Raw genomic sequence first — 21,240 nt, forward strand, 5'->3', positions numbered from 1 at the left:
TCAAAGAACACGGTGGACCATCTGTGAAAGGCAGGACAAAGTAAGAACTGTGCACACGGTCTGTACTGCAGCCTTGCCAGCCCAGCCTGAGTCACGTGTCTTCTGTCAAGAGGAGGGCTGGATGCTGGAAAGTGGGGTTTGGAAATGGACCCAGGAAGGGGACAGCTGGTAGCTGTGAAGAGAGCCTGAATGGACAGCAGTAAGGAGTTCAACAACTGAGAAAGTCTGCAGAAGAAGGCCAGGACACCACAGAAGCAAGGCACCACTGCTGGGTGGTGAGCAACAGGCGGGGCTGTCATTTTAATCCCCATCCCCACCCACCCGCTTCAGCCTGTACAAGCACTGGGAGGTGCACTCATCTGAGTAGGCTCACCCTCCACACACACCTCAAGCCAAGGTCTCCTCTGCCAGGATAGGCTCCAGCATCCTGAGCATCGTCCATCCCAAAGCCTCCTTCAAAATCAGCCCTGGGTGCCACTGACCAAGACAGGATTTTGCCAGTGCTGGTGGGGGCTGAGAGAACTGAATACAAAAATGTGGGGCTAAGAGCACAAAGGTGAAGGAATTCCAGCTGAGCTACTTCAAATCCTAAAAGATGATGCTGTTAAAGTGCTGCACTTAATATACCACCAAATTTGGTAAACTCAGCAGTGGCCATAGGACTGGCAAAGGTCAGTTCTCATTTCAAACTCAAAGAAAGGCGATATCAAAGAATGTTCAACCTACCGGACAACTGCATTCATTTCACATGCTAGCAAATTATGCTCAAAATTCTAGGCTTCAACAGTACATGAACAGAGAACTTCCAGATGTTCAAGCTGGATTTAGAAAAGGCAAAGAAATCAGAGATGAAATTGCCAACCTCTGATGAATCATGGCAAAAGCAAGAGAATTCCAGAAAAACATCTACTACTGCATCATTGACTACTTAAAGCCTTTGACTATGTAAATTACAACAAATTGTAGAAAAGTCTTAAAGAGATGGGAATACCAGACCACCTGACCTGTCTCCTGAGAAATCTGTATGCAGGTCAAGAACCAACAGTTAGAACACAACGTTGAAAAACAGACTGCTTCAAAATTGGGAAAGGAGTACGTCAAGGCTGTACTTGACAATATAGGTCAAGTACAATACAATATATGTCAACCTGCTTATTTAACTTATATGCAGAGTACATCAAGATAAATGCCAGGCTGGATGAAGCACATGCTGGAATTAAGACTGCCCGGAGAAATATCGATAACCTCAGATATGCAGATGACACCACCCTCAAGGCAGAAAGTGAAGAAGAACTAAACAGCCTCTTGAGGAAAGTGAAAAAGAGTGAAAAAGCTGGCTTAAAACTCAACATTCAGAAAACTAAGATCATGGCATCTGGTCCCATCACTTCATGGCAAACAGATGGGGAAACAATGGAAACAGTGACGGACTTTATTTTCTTGGGCTTAAAAACTACTGCAGACGATGACTGCAACCATGAAATTAAAATATGCTTGCTCCTTGGAAGAAAACCTATGACAAACCTAGACAGCATATTAAAAAGCAGAGATATTACTTTGCTGACAAAGGTCCATATAGTCAAAGCTATGGTTTTTCCAGTAGTCATGTATGGATGTGAGAGTTGGACCACAAAGAAGGCTGTTGTTGTTATTCAATCACTCAGTCGTGTCCAACTCTTTGTGACCCCATGGACTGCAGCACTGAAGAATTGATATTTTCGAACTGTAGTGTTGGAGAACACTCTTGAGAGTCCCTTGGACAGCAAGGAGATCAAACCAGTCAATCCTAAAGGAAATCAACCCTGAATATTCATTGGAAGGACTGATGCTGAAGCTGAAGCTCCAGTAGTCTGGACACCTGATGTGAAGAGCTGACTCACTGGAAAAGACCCTGATGCAGAGCAAGATAGAAGGCAGGGGGAGAAGGGGACAACAGAAGACAAGAAGGTTGGATGCCATCATCGATTCAATGGACAAAAGTTTGAGCAAACTCTGGGAGACTGTGAAGGACAGGGAAGCCTGCTATGTTGCAGTCCATGGGGTCGCCAAGAGTCAGACACGACTGAACCAGAGAACGGATGTGGAGAGAGGACTGCTGTTGACCCTGAGAATACAAGAAAGAGAACAGGAGTGTGAGGCCCCGAGTGGAACGTCCCTAAAGGAAGTATGGTTTGCCTAGGAAATGAGGCACCACTGTTGACTGGCATGTGGAGTGGGGGGGTGGGGGGTGTCACTGTCCCCACATGCCAGCCCCTGCCTCCAGACACCTGGAGGGACTCCCACCAGAGTAAGCATGCCCCATTCTGTTACCCAACTGCCTGCCAATCTCCACCACCACAGGCAATTCACACACACCCCAGTGTGGCTGCACAGCCCTGTGGGCCTGAGTAAGTCTGCCTCAGTCAGCCACTGCTTTCGCTCCCTTTTGCATGGGTGTAGAACAGATGCCAGAAGGGGGTTTACATGCAGAGCTGGGGCCAACACCAAAGCTGAGCCTCAGGGGCTGTGCAACTAAGTTAGAGGAATGAAATCTCCAGGTAGCTGGACAAGCCTCAGACTAAATCCCTGCGATCGGTTTGGTAAACCCTGCATCTGTGGGATATCTGAATAGACGAGTGTCCCACAACTGACAAGAGTCTAGCTTTAGCAGCAGTGGACTTTGAGAGAAAGTAGTACATGCAGAAGTTGGGCCAGGTCAGAGTCTGGGATGCAGCAAAAGCAGTTCTAAGACGAAAGTTTATAGCAATACAGTCTCATCTCAGGAAATAAGTAAAATCTCAAGTAAACCACCTTAATTTACACCTAAAGCAACTAGAGAAAGAACAAACAAAATCCAAAGTATAAGGAAAGAAATCATAATGATCAGAGCAGAAATAAATAAAATAAAGACAAAATAACAGAAAAGATCAATGAAACAAAAAGGTTTTTCTTTAAGAAGATGAACAAAAATCAATAAACCTTTAGCCAGACTCATCAAGAAAAAAGTGAGAGGACTCATATTTATAAAATTGGAAATGAAAAAAAGAGAAGCTACAACTGACACCGCAGAAATACCAAGAATCATAAGAGACTACTACAAACAACCATATGCTCCAAATATGGACAAACTGTCAGAAAGATAAAACCTTCCAAGGCTGAATCAGGAAGATACAGAAAATATGAGCAGGCCAATCACAAGTACTGACTGAAGCTGTGATTAAAAATATTCCAAAGGCCAGGGCCAGACGGCCTCACAGGGGAATTCTATCAAACACTTAGAGAAGAGCTAAGACGTATTCTTCTCAAACTCTTCCAAAACACTGCAGAGAGAAGAAAACTCCAAAGCTCATTCAATGAGGCCACCATCACCTGAATACCAAAACCAAACAAAGGTATCACAAAAAAAGAAAATTACAGGTCAGTATCTCTGATGAACATACATACACAAATCCTCAACAAAATACTAGTAAATAGAGTCCAACAGGACATTAAAAGGATCAGATGCCAGGATCAAGTACGATTTACTGCAACCTAGCCAACAAAGGTCCGTCTAGTCAAGGCTATGGTTTTTCCAGTGGTCATGTATGAAAGTGAGAGTTGGACTGTGAAGAAAGCTGAGTGCCAAAGAATTGATGCTTTTGAACTGTGGTGTTGGAGAAGACTCTTGAGAGTCCCTTGGACTGCAAGGAGATGCAACCAGTCCATCCTAAAGGAGATCAGTCCTGGGTGTTCATTGGAAGGACGGATGTTGAAGCTGAGACTCCAATACATTGGCCACCTGATGGGAAGAGATGACTCATTTAAAAAGACCCTGATGCTGGAAAAGATTGAGGGCAGAAAGAGAAGGGGACGACAGAGGATGAGATGGTTGGATGGCATCACCGACTCAATGGACATGAGTTTGGGTGAACTCCAGGAGTTGGTGATGGACAGGGAGGCCTGGAGTGCTGCAGTTCATGGGGTCTCAAAGAGTCGGACACAACTGAGCAACTGAACTGAACTGATTGCAGGGATGCAAGGATTCCTCAATATGTGCAAATTAACCAAAGTGATCCACCACATTAACAAAGTGAAGAATAAAAACCATGTAATCATTTCAATAGATGCAGAAAAAGCTTCTGACAAAATTCAACCCATTTATGGTAAAAACTCTCCAGAAAGTGGGCAAAGAAGGAATCTACCTCTATATAATAAATGCCATATATGACAAAGCTACATCAAATATAATTCTCACTGGTAAAAAACTGAAAGTATTTCCTCTAAGAACAAGACAAGGGTGTCCACTCTCACCACTTTTATTCAACACAGATTTGTAGTCCTAGCCACAATCATCAGAGAAGAAAAAGAAATAAAAGGAATCCAAACTGGAAAAGAAGTAAAACTGTCACTGTTTGCAGAAGACATAATACTGTACATAGAAAATCCTAAAGATGCCCTCAAAAAATGACTAGAGCTCATCAATAAATTTAGTAAAGTTGTAGGATACAAAATTAATACACAGAAATCTCTTGCATTTCTGTACATTAACAATGAAAGATTAGAAAGATATATTAAGGAAACAATTCCATTTACCACTGCAACAAAAAAAAATAAAATACCTAGGAATAAATCTACCCTGGAGGCCAAAGACTATATGCAGAAAACTGTTAAGATACTGATAAAAGAAATCAAAGATAACAAAAACAGATAGAGATATACTATGTTCCTGGATTACAAGACTCAATATTGTGAAAATGACTATACTACCCAAAGCAATTTACAGATTCAATGCAATTGCTATCAAATTACCAAAGACATTTTTCACAGATGAGAACAAACAATTTTACAGCTTATTTGGAAACACAAAGACCCTGAAGAGCGAAACAATCTTGAGAAAGAAAACTGAAGCTGGAGGAACAGTAAAAATAAATAAATATATAAAAATACAAAAAATAAAATCTAGACAGTAAATTAAAAAGCAGAGACATTACCAAAAAAAAAAAAGAAAAAGATGTATGGTACTGGCACAAAACAAGAGATCAGTGGAATAGGATAGAAAACCTAGAGATAAACCAGTGTATTTATGGTCACCTAACCTAAGACAAGGGAGGCAATACTATACAATGGACAAAAGACAATGTCTTCAATAAGTGTTGCTGAGAAAATTGGACAGCAGCATGTAAAAGAATGAAGTTAGAACACTACCTAACACTGTACACAAAAATAAACTCAAGTAGATTAAAGACCTAAATATAAGGCCAGATACTATAAAACTCTTAGAGGAAAACATAGGTAGAATACCCTTTGACAGAAATCATAGCAAGATCTTTTTGGACTCATCTCCTAGAGAACTGAAAAAAAAACCAAAAATAAACAAATGGGACCTAATTAAATTTAAAAGCTTTTACACAGCAAAGGAAATAAAAAACAAGATGAAAAAACAACCCTCAGAATGAGACAAAATATGTGTAAATGAAGCAACTGACAAAAGATTAATCTCCAGAATATACAAACTGCTCATGCTGCTCAATACCAAAAAAAAAAAAAAAAAAAAAACAGGGAAGGAAGACCTAAATAGACATTTCTCCAAAGAAGACATACAGGTAGTCAACAAACACAAGAAAAGATGCTCAACATCACTAATTACTAGAGAAATGCAAATTAAAACTACCATGAGGTATCATGTCACATTAGTCAGAATGGCCATCATCAAAAAATGTACCCTGGACAGGGTGTGGAGAAAAGAGAACCCTCTTGCACTGTTGGTGGGAATGTGAACTGATACAGCCATTATGGAGAATAAGATGGAGGTTCCTTAAAAATCTAAAAACAGAACTACCATATGAGCCAGCAGTCCCAGTACTGGGCATACCCAGAGAAAACCATGATTCAAAAAGATATATGTACCCCAGTGTTTACTGCAGCACTATTTACAACAGCCAGGACATGGAAACAGCCTAAATGTCCATCAACAGAAGAATGGACAAAGAAGATGGAATACAATGGAATATTAGTCATAAAAAGGAACAGAATTGTGTCATCTGCAGAGATGTGGATGGACCCAGAGACTGTCATACAGACTAAAGTAAATCAAAGAGAAAAACAAATATCATATCTCAATGAAGAATCAAGAAGAATGGTAAAGGTCTTATTTGCAAAGCAGAAACAGAGACATAGACATAGAGAACAAATGTATGGATACCAACAGGGAACGGGGTGGGGTAGGATGAATTGGGAGAGTGGCACTGACATATATTCACTACGATGTATAAATTAGGTAACTAATGAGAGCCTACTGCATGGAACAGGGAGCCTAACTTGGTGCTCTGTGGGGACCTATATGGGAAAGAAATACAAACAAGAGAGGATATGTGTATACGTATGGCTGATTTACTCTGCTATACAGCAGAAACTGATACAGCAGTGTAAAGCAACTAGCAATAAAAATGATAAATTTTTTTTTTACATAAGAAAACAAGCTACCAAGAAGACCCAGAGTAGAGGTTGAACAGACTCATAAAGGAGCTCTGGGTAACTTTTTAAAATGCACTGCACAGATAGTCTTCTGTTAGTGTGTTCTCTCTTAAGTGTTAATAAGGTCTTTCAAACATTATAAAGTCTATTCAAACTTACCCTCAAAGCTGAAAGGGCAAGTTGTCAATTGCAATGGAAAGACTAAGACTAAAAGTGTGTGTAGGTGAGCAGGCAAATCCAAAAACTTCTACATTAAATAATTTTCTTAACTAGGTACATATTGGATATATTGATACATTCTTACTATCTTTAAAAACACTGTATTTAACTGTATGTGTGATGTGCCTGTGTGTGTATGTGTGTTAGTTGCTTAGTCATGTCCCACTCTTCGCAACCCCATGGTCTGTCCATGGAACTTTCTAGGCAACAGTGCTGGAGTGAGTTGCCATTTTCTTCTCCAGGGGATCCTCCCAACCCAGGGATTGAACCGGGATCTCCTGAATTGCAGGCAGATTCTTTACTGTCTGAGCTACCATGGAAACCCTATTTAACAGTAAAGTGAAAGTCAGTCATGTCCGTCTCTTTTCGACCCCATGAACTATACAATCCATGGAATTCTCCAGGCCAGAATACTGGAGTGGGTAGCCTGTCCCTTCTCCAGCGGATCTTCCCAACACAGGAATCGAACCGGGGTCTCCTGAACTGCAGGCGGATTCTTTACCTACTGAGCTAACAGGGAGGCCCTATTTAACTGTAAAAGGGTTACATAAATTTTTAAACAATTATTATCTTTATATTACCAATAGAAAATTTCTTAGCAGATTTTCCTGAGATAATAAAGAGGATTTTCACTGAATATTATGTAATGTATGTAAGTAATGATGCCATAAACATTTAAACTGGGAACTGTAAAGGATTGCTATAAGCTCATGTGCAGTATAAGATTAAGGACCAAATGTTTTAAAAGTTTCTAAGCCTGGTAATAAACAGGTAAATATCTAGCAGCCATATCTGCAAAAGCTTACTATATAAGCCCAATACAAAATGTATGAAATGGTTAAGAATCAAAACTCTCAATATTTATCTATTATGTTAAAGATAAAAAAAAAAAAAAAGTTATACTATTAAAGAAGTACTTTATAAAGTTTTTGGAGAAGGAAATGGCAACCCACTCAAGTATTCTTGCCTGGAGAATCCCAGGGACAGAGGAGCCTAATGGGCTGCCGTCTATGGGGTCGCACAGAGTCGGACACGACTGAAGTGACGTAGCAGCAGTTATAAAGTTTATTTTCTTTCCCTTTCAACTGAGAGAGATTCAACATCCAGCAGACCTTCTTAGTCTCCAAGAAACTGGGTACAGTGAGGTCATAATTCCACTTTCAGTGAATATCCTTAAATGTACCTTCAGAAACAGCAAAAGGCTTCCCTTTCTTCTCTCCTTTTCCTTACCCCTCAACTGAATAGTTTGGCTAAACTTAACTAAGTAAAAAATCAGAACATTTGGCAGGATGTTAGTTTACTAAATGATTTAGGTGCCTTGGGATGGACCTGGAAAAGAAATTTAAGGATAGAGGACATGGAGGATGGGGTGATGCCAAATGATTCAAATGATCAAGTGAACATCTTACTTTAACACTAATGGCACCTTTGCAGATGGACACAGGAGCCTGGCGGGCCACGGTCCACAGGGTCACAAAGAGCTGGACACGACTGAAGTGACTAAGCAGACACAAAAATTTCAGGTGACAAGTCAGAAGATGCTCAGTGGATTAAGTCCACTTGGGAAATTAAGCCAAACCAAGGCATTTTAAGCCAAATTAAGGCATTTTGTAAGGAGCTTCCCTGGTGGCTCAGACAGTAAAAAATCTGCCTGCAATGCAGGAGACCCAGGTTTGATCCCTGCATTGGGAAGATCCATGGAGAAGGGAATAGGAACCCAGTATTCCCTGGGTTGCTATATATATACTCCAGTATTCTTGCCTGGAGAATTCCATGGACAGAGGAGCCTGGCAGGCTACAGTCCATGGGGTCGCAAAGAGTTGGACACAACTGAGTGACTAACACAACCGAGTGACTAACACACACACACACACACACACACACACACACACCCCAAGGCAGAAGAAAACAGTACAGCAGGATCACCCTCAGACATCAGCAAAGGACCCAGCAACAGCTGCTGCTGATGTTCCAGCTCCCGGGGCCAAGCCACTACAGAAGGAACTGCCTTGACTTCAGAACCCACATTTGCAAAAATCATCTACAAGAGAAATCTATGGTCCTTTGCCAATTCAACCTAATGATCAATCCATTCTTTAGCTACTTAGAAATCTCATAAGCTAGATTTTCAAAATGAGGACAATTAGTTATTCTAGCCATATCCTAACAGATCTTTCAATTAATTTACACTGTTTTCCAAGAAGTACTGATTCATACTGACTCAGGTATACAAAACAGATAATAGCAAATAGCAAGTCCATACTAGGCCTATTTCAGGAACAAGAGTGGGGTAGGTGCTATATCACTGCTTAAGAAACATTTGAGGAAGTGAAGGTCTAAAGCACCATCTCCCTAAGTCATGAGAACTGTGGTGGCACATGACATGATTCTTAAGGGTACGCGGAAAAAAACTTTGCACAGGCGTCCTCCTGAGGTCATCAAGAAGACTCATGCTACTTTCTCACCATGAGTGTCAGCAACCCCACACAGAAAGCGGCTGTGATCCAGCAGTACAAGCAGATGTCTGCACTCTGCTAAAGCACCTGAAACATCCTGAATGTCCTATTCTTCCACAATCCAAAGATACACAGAAGTCCAATATCCAGCAAGAGAATGCCTGGGCTTGTCTCCACTGCAACCCAATTCCCCTTCAAGGAAAGGCCCCAAGACACACAGAGAAAAAGGAGTCATTTTAATTTCATAGAGCTTCTCAGAGTTCCTTTTTCTGAGGTGCAGCATCAGCCTAGAGGGAATAGTAGGTGATCTAGTATGAGTTATTACAAACACACATACACACAATGATTACTGATTTCATGTACTTCGTCGGTCTGAGTTTATTTGGCCGTAGGCAGGTTATTCCACTGTACTTCTATGGAAATTTCTATTGTCTCACACCTACAGTCTAGTCAGACTGTCTCCTGAAACAGTATCCTAAGGTCAATGAAAATGCATGTGTGTTAAAAGAGACATTACCATGAGGGAAACTCCCACTGATATTTCAGAAAGTAAACCACTTATGAAGAAGCCAGGAGGAAAAACCAAGAGGTCTATCTGGCTGTTTCTTAAGAACATTTAACCAGTAAAACTACAGTAAGAGTGATAAATCTTTTTTTCTGTATGGCAAACAAATTTCACCCTCATAGAGACAAAAAGAAACAAACACTTTGGGAAAGGAACAATACTGATTTTGTAATATGTCCATTCTACTATAACATGTCATTTTATCAAAAACTATGTTTAAAACTGGAGGCCACAATATATCATGCTATGTCTAAAGTACTGCTTCTGCATGGATTTCAATGATAAATAATTCTTTAATAGGTACATTAAACTAAGATACCTACACAATACTAAGGAATCAAGTTATTCTAAATGGAATTACATCTAAATTTTATTCCTGAGATGAAATTTTTCTGAGACACCTTATTTCTGAATAGAGAAATTCAGTATTATAAGATTATCAATTTTTCCCTGTAATTCACATATTAATTCAATCAGTTTCCCAACAAAATAACAGTGAGTTTTCCTTTCAAAATTAAGTAAATATTAAAATGTATCAATACAGAGAATATTCAGAGAAATTCTGAAATGACTATTACTGAAGATTATCCCTCTCCAACATTAAAACATTTTATAATTAATAGTATTCAAAACTAACAAGAATAGTTCAGAAATAATGACAGCTAATATTTACTTAGTACTTCTTAAGCATATTACTGTCTTTAGGAATTTATCATCATAAACTATTCTGTGAGGTAAATACTATTACTATGATTTCATTTTACAGAAAAGGAAATTGAGACATAGAGAGATTAAATAACTTGCCCAAGGGTACACAAATAATAAGCAAAATTATGTATAGTGTTAAGGTGGTATTGTTGTTTAGTTTCAAAGTCATGTCCAACTCTTTTGCAACCCCATGGACTGCAGCCCACGAGACTCCTCTGTCCACGGGATTTCCCATGCAAGAATACTGGAGTGGGTTGCCATTTCCTTCTCCAGAGGATGTTCTGACTCAGGGATCGAACCCAAGTCTCCTGCATTGGTAGGTGGATTCTTTCCCACTGAGCTACCAGAGAATCTAAGAAGCAAAAGAGCCAGGTTTTGAACTCAGACAATCTAGTTCTACAGTCTGCCTTCCTAACTACCATCAGCTTATAAAAAGCTGCTAAATTCCGTATCATAATTTAAGATTCATGAATTGCAACTGAATAAGCAATAAACAAATATGTGACAATTCAAAATGTCAAGCAGGAAAAACAATATTTGTAACATGTAACACACAAAGGGCTAATTTCATTAATCTACAAAGACTTCATACACATTTAAAAAAAAATGACAACTTAAAAAAAGGCAAAGAATTTTATGGAGTGTGAATTATACCTCAATTTTAAAAAGTGGGCAAAGGATATGAAAATGCAATTCACAGAAACATAAACACAAAGAGTAAATGAAAATATCATAATATGATCACCTTTGCTCGTATTTTATGATGTAAAAATAGGCAAAAATTAAGAAGTTTGATTAAATCTAGATTATGATCTCTATTATTTCATACCAAAAGGGACTAGAACTTCTTTCAGACTCCAGGTCTGGGGCAAAAAATTGCCCAATGAGCCTGTAATAGTTTGACTACCAGAAAGTAAAGAAGCTACCAATAACTGCTGGCGAAGATATAGGATCAATTTGAAGGGGCTCCTAATGACCAAAAATGGGAATTTTTTTGAGAAGTATAAAGAATAAAAAGAGCAATGGGTTGAAACACTTCAAAACTATTTAAAAGTCATAATAAAACTTAAGACCAAAACTAAAAAAAAAAAAAACAAATAATCATCACCTTTGCAGGTTAACAAGGTACTAATTCATAGAAAGAACAGAATGTCAACAATTTTCTTAAGATGAAGAGTCATCTCTCTGTTCAGGAGAAAAGGTATAGAGAAATAACACCCTTCAGGACTATCATGTTTTTGGTTTTGTTCTGGTTTCCCCCCCCCCCCATAATAAACCTCTATCAATATTACCTGTAAATTCTTAAAACCAAATTTAACTTGTCTATCTTAATCATTACCATTATAGCAAAATTGGAGAAGGCAATGGCACCCCACGCCAGCACCCTTGCCTGGAGAATCCCATGGATGGAGGAGCCTGGTAGGCTGCTGTCCATGGTGTCGCTAAGAGTCGCACAGACTGAGCGACGTCACTTTCACTTTTCACTTTCATGCATTGGAGAAGGAAATGGCAACCCACTGCAGTGTTCTTGCCTGGAGAATCCCAGGGACGGGGGAGCCTGATGGACTGCCATCTATGGGGTCGCACCCAGTCGGACACGACTGAAGCGATTTAGCAGCAGCAGCAGCATGGCAAAATAGTGTATTAGTGCTTTTTAATCCCGTTAATTGTTCTCTTTCTCATTATTATGACAAAGTAGAAAAACCCTATAATAAAGCAGTTACAGTATATGCCAAATTGTCTTCCCCCCCGCCCCTAAAAATAAGGTTCCAGCTTTCAATGACTATTTCCTACCAAAAATCACAGCATTCCCATTAGGAGAAGAAAATGCTTACCCGTATTTTCCAAACAGTGAAACTGTTGTCCCTCCCACTGGCACTGCTTTTCCTGGTCCATACACATCCCATATTGTCAGGGCCACTTGGGCATTCCTGGGCAGGTCAGGGTATTTCACAGGCAGTTTTAGCCATTCATTCCAGCTATGAAAATAAGGTAAACAAAAACATAAAGCCAAGGACAGAAAATGAACACAGACATACGTGTATAACTTTCTTCTAAATTAACAAATCATACAAGAAATTTGATTCAGAGAAAATGTACCAAAGATTAGTTAGTAGTAGAAAAACTAACATGGCACTTAACCTCAATTTTGCTCTAGGCAAGTTCAACTTCAAATACAGAAAAATCTGTATTTTACTTCACTTCACTTTATTGGACTTTGCAGATTCTGCATATTTTACAAGTTGAGGTTTATGACAGCCCTGCATCTAGCAAGTCATGGGCACCATTTTTCCAACAACAGCATTTGCTCATTTTGTGTTTCTGTGTCGTATTTTGGTTAATTCTTGCAATATTGCAAACTTTTTCATTATTGTTTTTATGGTGATCTGTTGTGATCTTTGATGTTACTACTATGACTCACCGAAGGCTCAGATCACAGGAAGGTTTTAGCAATAAAGTCATTTTTAATTAAGGCACATATATTGTGTTTTTAGACACAATGTTATTGCATACCAAAGAGACTAATAGGATAGTATAAAGGCCATTTTTATATGCATTGAAAAACCAAAAAAATTACTACAATATTTGCTTTATGGTGGTGATCTAAACTCAAACCTGCAGTATCTTCAAGGTATGCCTACAGAACACGTGAAAAAATTTTTGTAAGACAAAATTCATGAAAAATAATGCTGCTAAGTCCTTTAATCAAGAAACTCAGACATCAAAATTTTACTACATAGCACTGAGTACTATAATCAATATCTCATACTACACTATAATGGAAAAGGATTAAAAAATAATACAGATATATACATATGTGTATGTATGACAGAATCACTTTGCTGAATATCAATCACACTTCAATTTTAAAAAAAGGAGGAAGAGACAATATGACTAAGACACAAGGCTATAATAACAGTTCCCTGGTGACTCAGTGGTAAAGAATCCACCGTTAAGCAGGGGACATGGGTTTGATCCTTGGGTCAGGCAGATCTCCTGGAGAAGGAAATGGTAATCCACTCCAATATTCTTGCCTGGGGAATCCCACAGACAGAGGAGTCTGCCAGCTATAGTCCACGGGGTTGCAAAGAGTTGGACATAACTTAGTGACAAAAACAACAACAAATAAACACCTGGGAAAACACTTAAACCTGTTAGAACCAAACTTGTTTTCAACCAAACCATGATTTTTTTTTAATGTAAGTATCCTCCAGAACAGCTTTTTATCAAGAAAAGAAAGAAATTAGAATTATTCATGTTATACTCAAAATATGCTATATACAGTCCTATAATATACAGCAGTATCTCAATAAAGCAGAAGAAACCACCAAAAATTCAAAGAGGTCAAAGGAGACCATCCAGTAACTTTGTAACATGAAGAAGTTACTAGACTGCTCTGGACAAACATATGACAATTTTTTAGGTGAGATTTTTCTTTTACTCACATTATTTATTAATATCAATAATGTTTAACTATTGTTTTTTAATGCTTTCAAAGCATATTTGTACATATGCTTTCACTAAGGAATGTTTGTTCTTACTAACAGTAATGACAGCACAGCTCTCCCATTTTTTTTTTCATTCTCTATTCACCTCTGCAAATTTTCTTCTGCATTCAAAATTAATACTTGATTTATCTGATCATTCCCACTCCCTTAAACAACAGATGGCTTTTAAAATCCCCAAAGAAAACCATGCAAACACACAAAGTAATATCCAGCAGACACACAGAATTGGTTCTTCTGTTTACTCAAAATTATTCTCAAAGGGCATATCGGAGTTTAGGTCAGATACACCCGCATCAGTAAGAATCTAAACAGAATTTTCATAAATTTAAAGAATAAAACATTTACATCCACTATATTATACAAAAATTAGAGATGGCTACTAATTTAAAGGAAACGCTAAACGACCTTAAATCTTTTTCTTCTACAAAGTTCTTAAAAAAATAAAACACATGCTTTAAAAAGCCTTTCTTCACTACAGATAAGCTTAAAAAACTAAATGAATTTATTTATTTACTATTCACATGATGGGCCAGACTGAAAAGGTAAATTATAAGCAGTGTTACCTTATGCCAACGAACAAACCACAGAGATTAGTTTACACAGGCTAAAGTTAAAAAGAAAAGTCAGTGACACTATCCAAAAATGAGCTGTAAAAATACTCACCTCTATGTTCTGTCCTTTGACTAGGAGAAAATAGATAAAGTTGCTCAGTCAAGTCAAACTCTTTGCAACCCCATGCGCTTATATACAGTCCATGGAATTCTCCAGGCCAGAATACTGGAATGTATAGCCTTTCCCTTCTCCAGGGGATCTTTCCTACCCAGGGATCGAACAGCAGGTCTCCCACATGGCAAGCAGATTCGTTACCAGCTGAGCCACAAGGGAAGCCCAGGAAATAACACTTAAGAGCAAGTAATCATTTGCCTCAAACCTTGATCCATCCAACTCCAGGTCCTCACACCTCTTTAAATTAAAGCAAAAACACTTTAACCTGTTTTACATACTGAGCTTCTACAGAAGATTTCTTTTAAAGAATGAATCTGCAGCTAAAAAATAAGTTTGAAAACTGCTCAAGATAGTCCAGAAATTATGGAAAGATTTGGTGAGACATTAAGGAGCTATGTATTCAAAATTTTGTTCTCTCCCTTCCCAGGCATCATCCCTTCCTCCTGCCCCAGCTCTGCTTGTGGTGATTTAGTCACTAAGTCAGGTCCGACTCTTGAGATTCCATGGACTGTAGCCTGCCAGGCTCCTCTGTCCATGGAATCTTCCAGGCAAGAATACTGGAGTGGGTTGTCATTTCCTTCTCCAGGGGATCTTCCCGACCCAGGGATCAAACTCAGGTCTTATGCACTGCAGGCAGATCCTTTCTCATCTGAGCCACCAGGGGGAAGTCCCAACTCTAATTAGGCCTAAATTCATGTGGCAACTTGCAAATGTTCCCAGATTCAAAGCCCTATTCTGGATGATCTAATGTCCTATCATTAACCCCACTCCCATATATCACTGTACTAATTCTCTAGTCTGATTAATACACTCCAGAATCCTAATTTTCTAATTTTAAAATTGTAGGTCTATATATAAAACCATTTCAAATCTTCCACATGACAAAACAGAATATAAATTTTTAAAAAAGTTTAAACCACTGGCAATGCAAAATAATATTCATATATTTCATATATATGTAACATAAACATTTGCAGCATTTCATGCCTAAAATTGATGATTTTACCCTAAGTGTAAAGGAAGTACAGGTTCCCTCACTATGGGCTCTTTTATTATCGGACAAGATAGAATAGAATACGATAGACGAGACTTAATCAATTTTGAATGAATTCTTCATTATTTGAACTCGTATGACTCACTATTAGAAAACTCTGAAATCAGATTTAGACAACTTAGAATTTCATCCTACCCAAAAATACTTTCTCTAAATACAACTAAGGAAATGCAAAAATTAGGATAGCAAGAGATTCTTTCATAATATAATTTATTTTCCCCACAGAATACGTAATTCTTCTTTTAAGTAAGTGCTTATAGAAAACAATGGCTGTATAAAGTTTGCCTTTATTTATTTTAGAAGTACAGTTTTTGTACTGATGAATTGGTAAAAAAAATTCAACTGTTAAATACTAAAGAGCAGGATGCACAAAATCTCCAAGTGCTTCCCCTAAGCCCAAAGTGTATGTATATTTAAAAGAAAACAAAAGCCTCACTACCCAACATGAGGTATTTTCTCAATCTATTTTCTTCACAACTGTTTTAAACCTTTTAATAATAATTAAAAAAAGCCATTCTAGGTATTTTAGAGTACCTTCTTAGCTTCACAATTTAAAAAATATAAATTAAAAATCTCCCATGTGAAAGAGAAAATATGAAAGTTTTTAAATCCTTGAAAATGCATAATACATAAACAATGCACAGAGGAGTTGGTAAATGGAAGGAAGAGGAGAAAGATGCTAACTTTCTTATAACTGGGAATTTGCTTTTGCTCTAATTTTTTTTATTGCCGAGGCATGGTACAGAACCATCATACAATTTTCCTCAAAAAAGTGGAATTCACCATAAATGTTGACTTTATAGACCCAAATTTCTGGTTTTAAGTCTTTTTGGGGTCACAAGCCACCTCAAAAAGTCTAATAAAAGCTTTGAGCTGTCCCTGTAAAAACACATAAGACACAAAACAATCTGCATAGAATTTCAAAGTTTTGTAGATTTCGTGATTCCAATTTAAGAACCTCTGATACAATTTAGGAGTTTGGGTGGATTGCTTTAGGTGTAATAATGGTACTGTAGCTATGTTAGAGATACACAGAAATATTTGAGATGATACAATAATGGAATTTGCTTCAAAATAACAGTGAAATAAAAACAGTGGCCTTGAGGTAATAATTAACGAAGCTAGGAGACAGGGCGCTGGAAGTTCACTACATTATTCTCTACTTCTACAGGTCTGAAATTTTCCAGAATAACAAGTACAAATGCATTCACATATTTGTGCGTATGTGTGTGCGTGCGTGCAGCCACAAAAAATACTAAAAAAAAAAAAAAAAACACATCATGAAAATAGTTAGTTTCCATGCAGACAGATCATCAGAGCTTAATTTCTGAACTCTTTAGAAAATTTTTCCCAGTCTGCCAGGCCACATTTGGTTAAAAAAAAGAAGTGGGGAGAGGGCTGCACCCTCAACAGCACAGCTTGAGAGTCCACGTGGCCATCCCCTGTCCTCCATGAATACTAAAGGTATAAATTCCTTCCTAGAGAGGCACACAACCTGCTTATCCTGTACCAAGCCTACCAAGGTACTGAATAAGACTCATGGGTCAAACATTAAAACTACACCATCACTCTATCAAAAAAGAAGTGTCAAGAGGTTTTATTAAGGACCTACAAGAAAAACAGGAACTTCATATTCACAATATTTACCTTCAATACCAACAATGGCCTGCTAATATATCATGATTAATAAACCAAGAACTTTAAAAAATAAAGTTATTTAAGATAAACATCTGATCCAGATGACAATACATCTCTCTCTCTCTCTCTCTCTCTCTCTCTCTAAAGATCTGAATTTCAAGTATCAGTTGAAACATCTGACTATCCAGTAGTATTTCTGTGTTCAAGGGCACAGAATGGGAACAAATGTAGAGATGTGTTTTTGGCTTGGGTCATTCTGTGAATCAGTCAAGTTCTTATTCATACAAAAATATTTCAATGTACTCAATACAAACATAAACTCACTTCCACCTCAATTCGTTATAATACTGCTATGTATAACAACTTTATCTGAGTAGGTTCCTACTTGATCTACGGTTATAGGTACTAAATAATTTTAATTCCTTTGGTATCCCTTCCAAATAATACTTTAAATATCCATAAAAAAAAAATTGGAGAATAGTTAGGAACCCACCATATGCAAGAAAACAACTTACTTCCATCTTGTACTAAACGCCTTGTAGGAGGTTCTTACTGGCAAAGCCAAAGGCTTCCCTTCTGCAAAAACTTGGCAAGTAACATAGAGGTCTGAACATGTTTCTTGATACAGTCCTGAAAACTTCAACATCGGGTCTTCTAGAACGGCTTTGTAACTCTTTTGTTCTCTCTTCCCTTCCAAACTTCCTCTGAAAGCATAAAGTAATATTTAGACACATTTTTTTAAAACAAACCTAACAAATACTAAGAAGACTTAATGGTTATGCCCTAGTAAACTTATGCTACCTCAACATTTTCCTATAGATAAAACTAAAGTCTAAAGGTCTCTTAAAATCCTAGCATACCATGTCCTATTTTCATCAACATACTTCTCTATTTCAGGCTTCTTAATTTTAAACCCTGTCATCAACTGTTAGATCTATCTTTGAGATGTCACCAGCTCTCCAAGCACTAATTTTTTTTAATTTCAAGTTGACCACTTATTCCCATATTCTTTCAACAACATTTATTGTACTCAGCATAAAGGCCCAGCAATGAAAGACAAGATAAACAATACAGTGTTACAAGAAAATATTACATCCTTGCTCTGGGGAGAAAACTTACTGTTAACTGCATACTTTTTTATACTTTCAATTTATTTTTTTTTTTTTACTATGTAGATGTATTATCTAGTCCATTTTTTAAATTAAGAAATACAGTGTTTTAAGTCATAAAAAATATGCGTAAGATTATAAAAGAGATAGGAACATTGCTTGGAAATTAAGATTACATCATATACTGTGCCAGGCATTTTATAGAGACTTTCCTACTTACTTCCCACCATCTTACCATTTTATAAATCATGAAGCAGAGACTCAGAGATAGAATTCATTATTGAGGATCACAAAACAAGTAACAAAGCAGACAATAAAAACCAGAACAGAGGAGGCCAAAGCCAGTATTTTTCCGATTACAGAAAAATACATCAAAAAGTCTCAGGAACACCTTGGAGGCAGGGGCTGCCTGAAATGAGCTTGAACAATACACAGGAGATGAAGAGCTACAGGCAGGAAGTCATCCCAGAATTAAAGGACACCATATATGGCAAAAAGGTAAGACTGTGTGTCCGGGGAACTACAAGTTGGTACAGCTAAAGCATAAAGCTCATGTGGAGAAGAAGCTAGAGATGAGAATCAAGGGGAGGCGGACAATGAAGCTAAAAAAGTAGCCACCACATTCAGTGCAGTATCTGCAACAAAATGAACTTTCAAAAATCTGTTCATTGAACAATTTGAAGTGAGAGTACTATGATCACATTTGTGTTTATGATACTTTGGCAGGAGTGTAAGAATGTAATGGAGAGATGGGATTGAAAGCAAGGTCAGTTGGAAGACTTTTTATCAAAATTAAAAGGAAAAAGACAGATTAAGACTAGGGCAGTGGGCTTTCTAGGGGACATGGATCAAAGATACTGAGCAGGTAGATTCAAGGTAACTTGTGAATGATGAAACAGAGGTGAGAGACGGGTGTCTGTATGACTCCTTAAGACTCATTTTCTATCTTAACCAATTCAGTGAATAATGCTAACAGTCACCAAAATAGAGTGAGAGAAGATTAACATTAAAAGGGCAGGCTAATGATGTGCTCCGTTGTGAACAAGTTACTTCTAATGTGTTTTGGAACACCCAAAATGACCATGTCTTGTGGGCAGTTCGATATTCAACTATGGCACTGAGAAATGGGACATCAAAGTGCAAATTATTAAAATGATAGAAAGAGATGAAAAGACCTGGGGAAAACAAAATTTTTAAATTTACTACTCTTTGATTTTATGATCCTAAATTGATACTTCCTGTCGTCTCCAAAATCAGTCTCAGAAAATAAAAGGTGGTTAGGACTAAATTTTCTTCAAAATACTCAATGCATCTGTTAATAAAGGACCAGTTTTCTTTAAATTTTTTCATTTTTCCTTTTAATGTCCAAAAGTTTCAAACAAATAAAAAATGCATTCATATACCCAAGAAACACTGAGACGAATGGGACTGAAGGAAAGTCCTTTACCAGATGATGGCAACACAGGTCCTATATAAGCATCTATCTGTAAAAACTACTTTAAATGGGTGTGTCAAGCATTACAAAGGTGCAGTTTGGTTGTTGATATATTATTCTTACTGCCACCACAAAATCAAAAGTAAAGGACTTATCAGAGTCTGAAGTAACTTGCAGAAACAATCATTCAAGGGAGCATCTAACAACTGAGAAAATATAAGTGTGCAGCCCTTTGCCCAAAGTACATTTGTTAAATACTGACTAAAATATGGTGAATGATGTTAGATAAATAACTTGTGATAATTTATGATCGTTTTCACACGTGAAAATGTATCTAAGAGACTGCTAATGGACATAATTTCCAACTTGGTCCTAGCTGTTCCCCATCTCGGTTCCATTAGTGTGGTCTCAAGACGTCATGTCCTGGACTTCAACTGTGATGCCTCAAGACTTTCCTGCGAAGATCTCTTCTCATATATTCTGGTCCCTTTACAACCGGAACCCTCCTCACCTTTGACTGACTTCCAGCTTCAGTAGCTGAACAATAATAACTGACTGTTCCTAAGATTCAATCTAAGCCTCTCTCACCTCTCATGTTTTTAGTACTATATCCAATTCTCAGCTACTTTTATCTGCCCCTCCGTAATTTCTTCAGTCTCCATTCCACCTTCCAGTCCCGTTTTAAAGTAATATCTTCCAGTTATAACGGCAGGACGACGATTTAACCAAGACTTGATTTCTCTGTAACATGAGACAGTAATAATCCCACAAAAGGTTGCTGTGAATAGCAAACGCTTTCTGGAAAACAAACCCTCCGGAATTTACGGACTTACTCCTACCGCTGTCTTTCTCACGAGATCGCGCCCTCGGCCTTCCCGCACGGCCCCTCTCCGACCTCCAGTCCACTTCCGCTTTCCCGGCTGCAACCCTCTCGGCCGTGGCCAGGCCGACCCCCAAGCTAAGAACCATCTTCTCTCCCCAACCCGCAGGCCCTTGCCGCCCCGCCTCAGCCTCGGCAATCCCCATCCCCGTCCCCGGACTCTCTCACATTTTAAGCTGCACGTTGATGTCCAGGTCACAGCTGTAGACATAGTGAAACTTCTCCGCTTCCCCCATGGGACCACCAAGTAACAGGTACACCTAAGGCCGAGAGCACGGCGCTGGGAAGAGGCTGGGGCTGAACTCGCAGAACAGCACAACACAGGCGCTTCCGGTTCCGCCTCTCGGCCCTGGCGCCGCCAATCCCTGGCCGGAGCGCGACCGTTTGCGGCGGAACTGCCCGCCCCGCCCATGCGTCCTCCTGCGCATGTGCAAAGGGAGCAGCCATCTTGCTTGAGTGCAAGCAGGATTCCGGAAACGCAGTGTACTCGGTTACATTCCAGACTTCCG

General features: G+C 38.5%; 1 protein-coding gene across 1 annotated transcript in view; it reads right to left on the reverse strand.

Annotated features, from left to right (window-relative positions):
- Positions 1-21,025, reverse strand: part of PIK3C3 (phosphatidylinositol 3-kinase catalytic subunit type 3) — a 164,464-nt gene extending 143,439 nt beyond the window's left edge. The window contains 3 exon segments of the mRNA NM_001099067.1: positions 12,216-12,359; positions 17,823-18,011; positions 20,900-21,025. Of these exon segments, the coding sequence (NP_001092537.1) occupies positions 12,216-12,359; positions 17,823-18,011; positions 20,900-20,967 (401 nt within the window). The 5' untranslated portion in view covers positions 20,968-21,025.
- Between the last annotated feature and the right edge of the window lie 215 nt (positions 21,026-21,240).

Source organism: Bos taurus, chromosome 24 (genome assembly GCF_002263795.3).
Source record: "Bos taurus isolate L1 Dominette 01449 registration number 42190680 breed Hereford chromosome 24, ARS-UCD2.0, whole genome shotgun sequence".
Taxonomy (NCBI): domain Eukaryota; kingdom Metazoa; phylum Chordata; class Mammalia; order Artiodactyla; family Bovidae; genus Bos; species Bos taurus.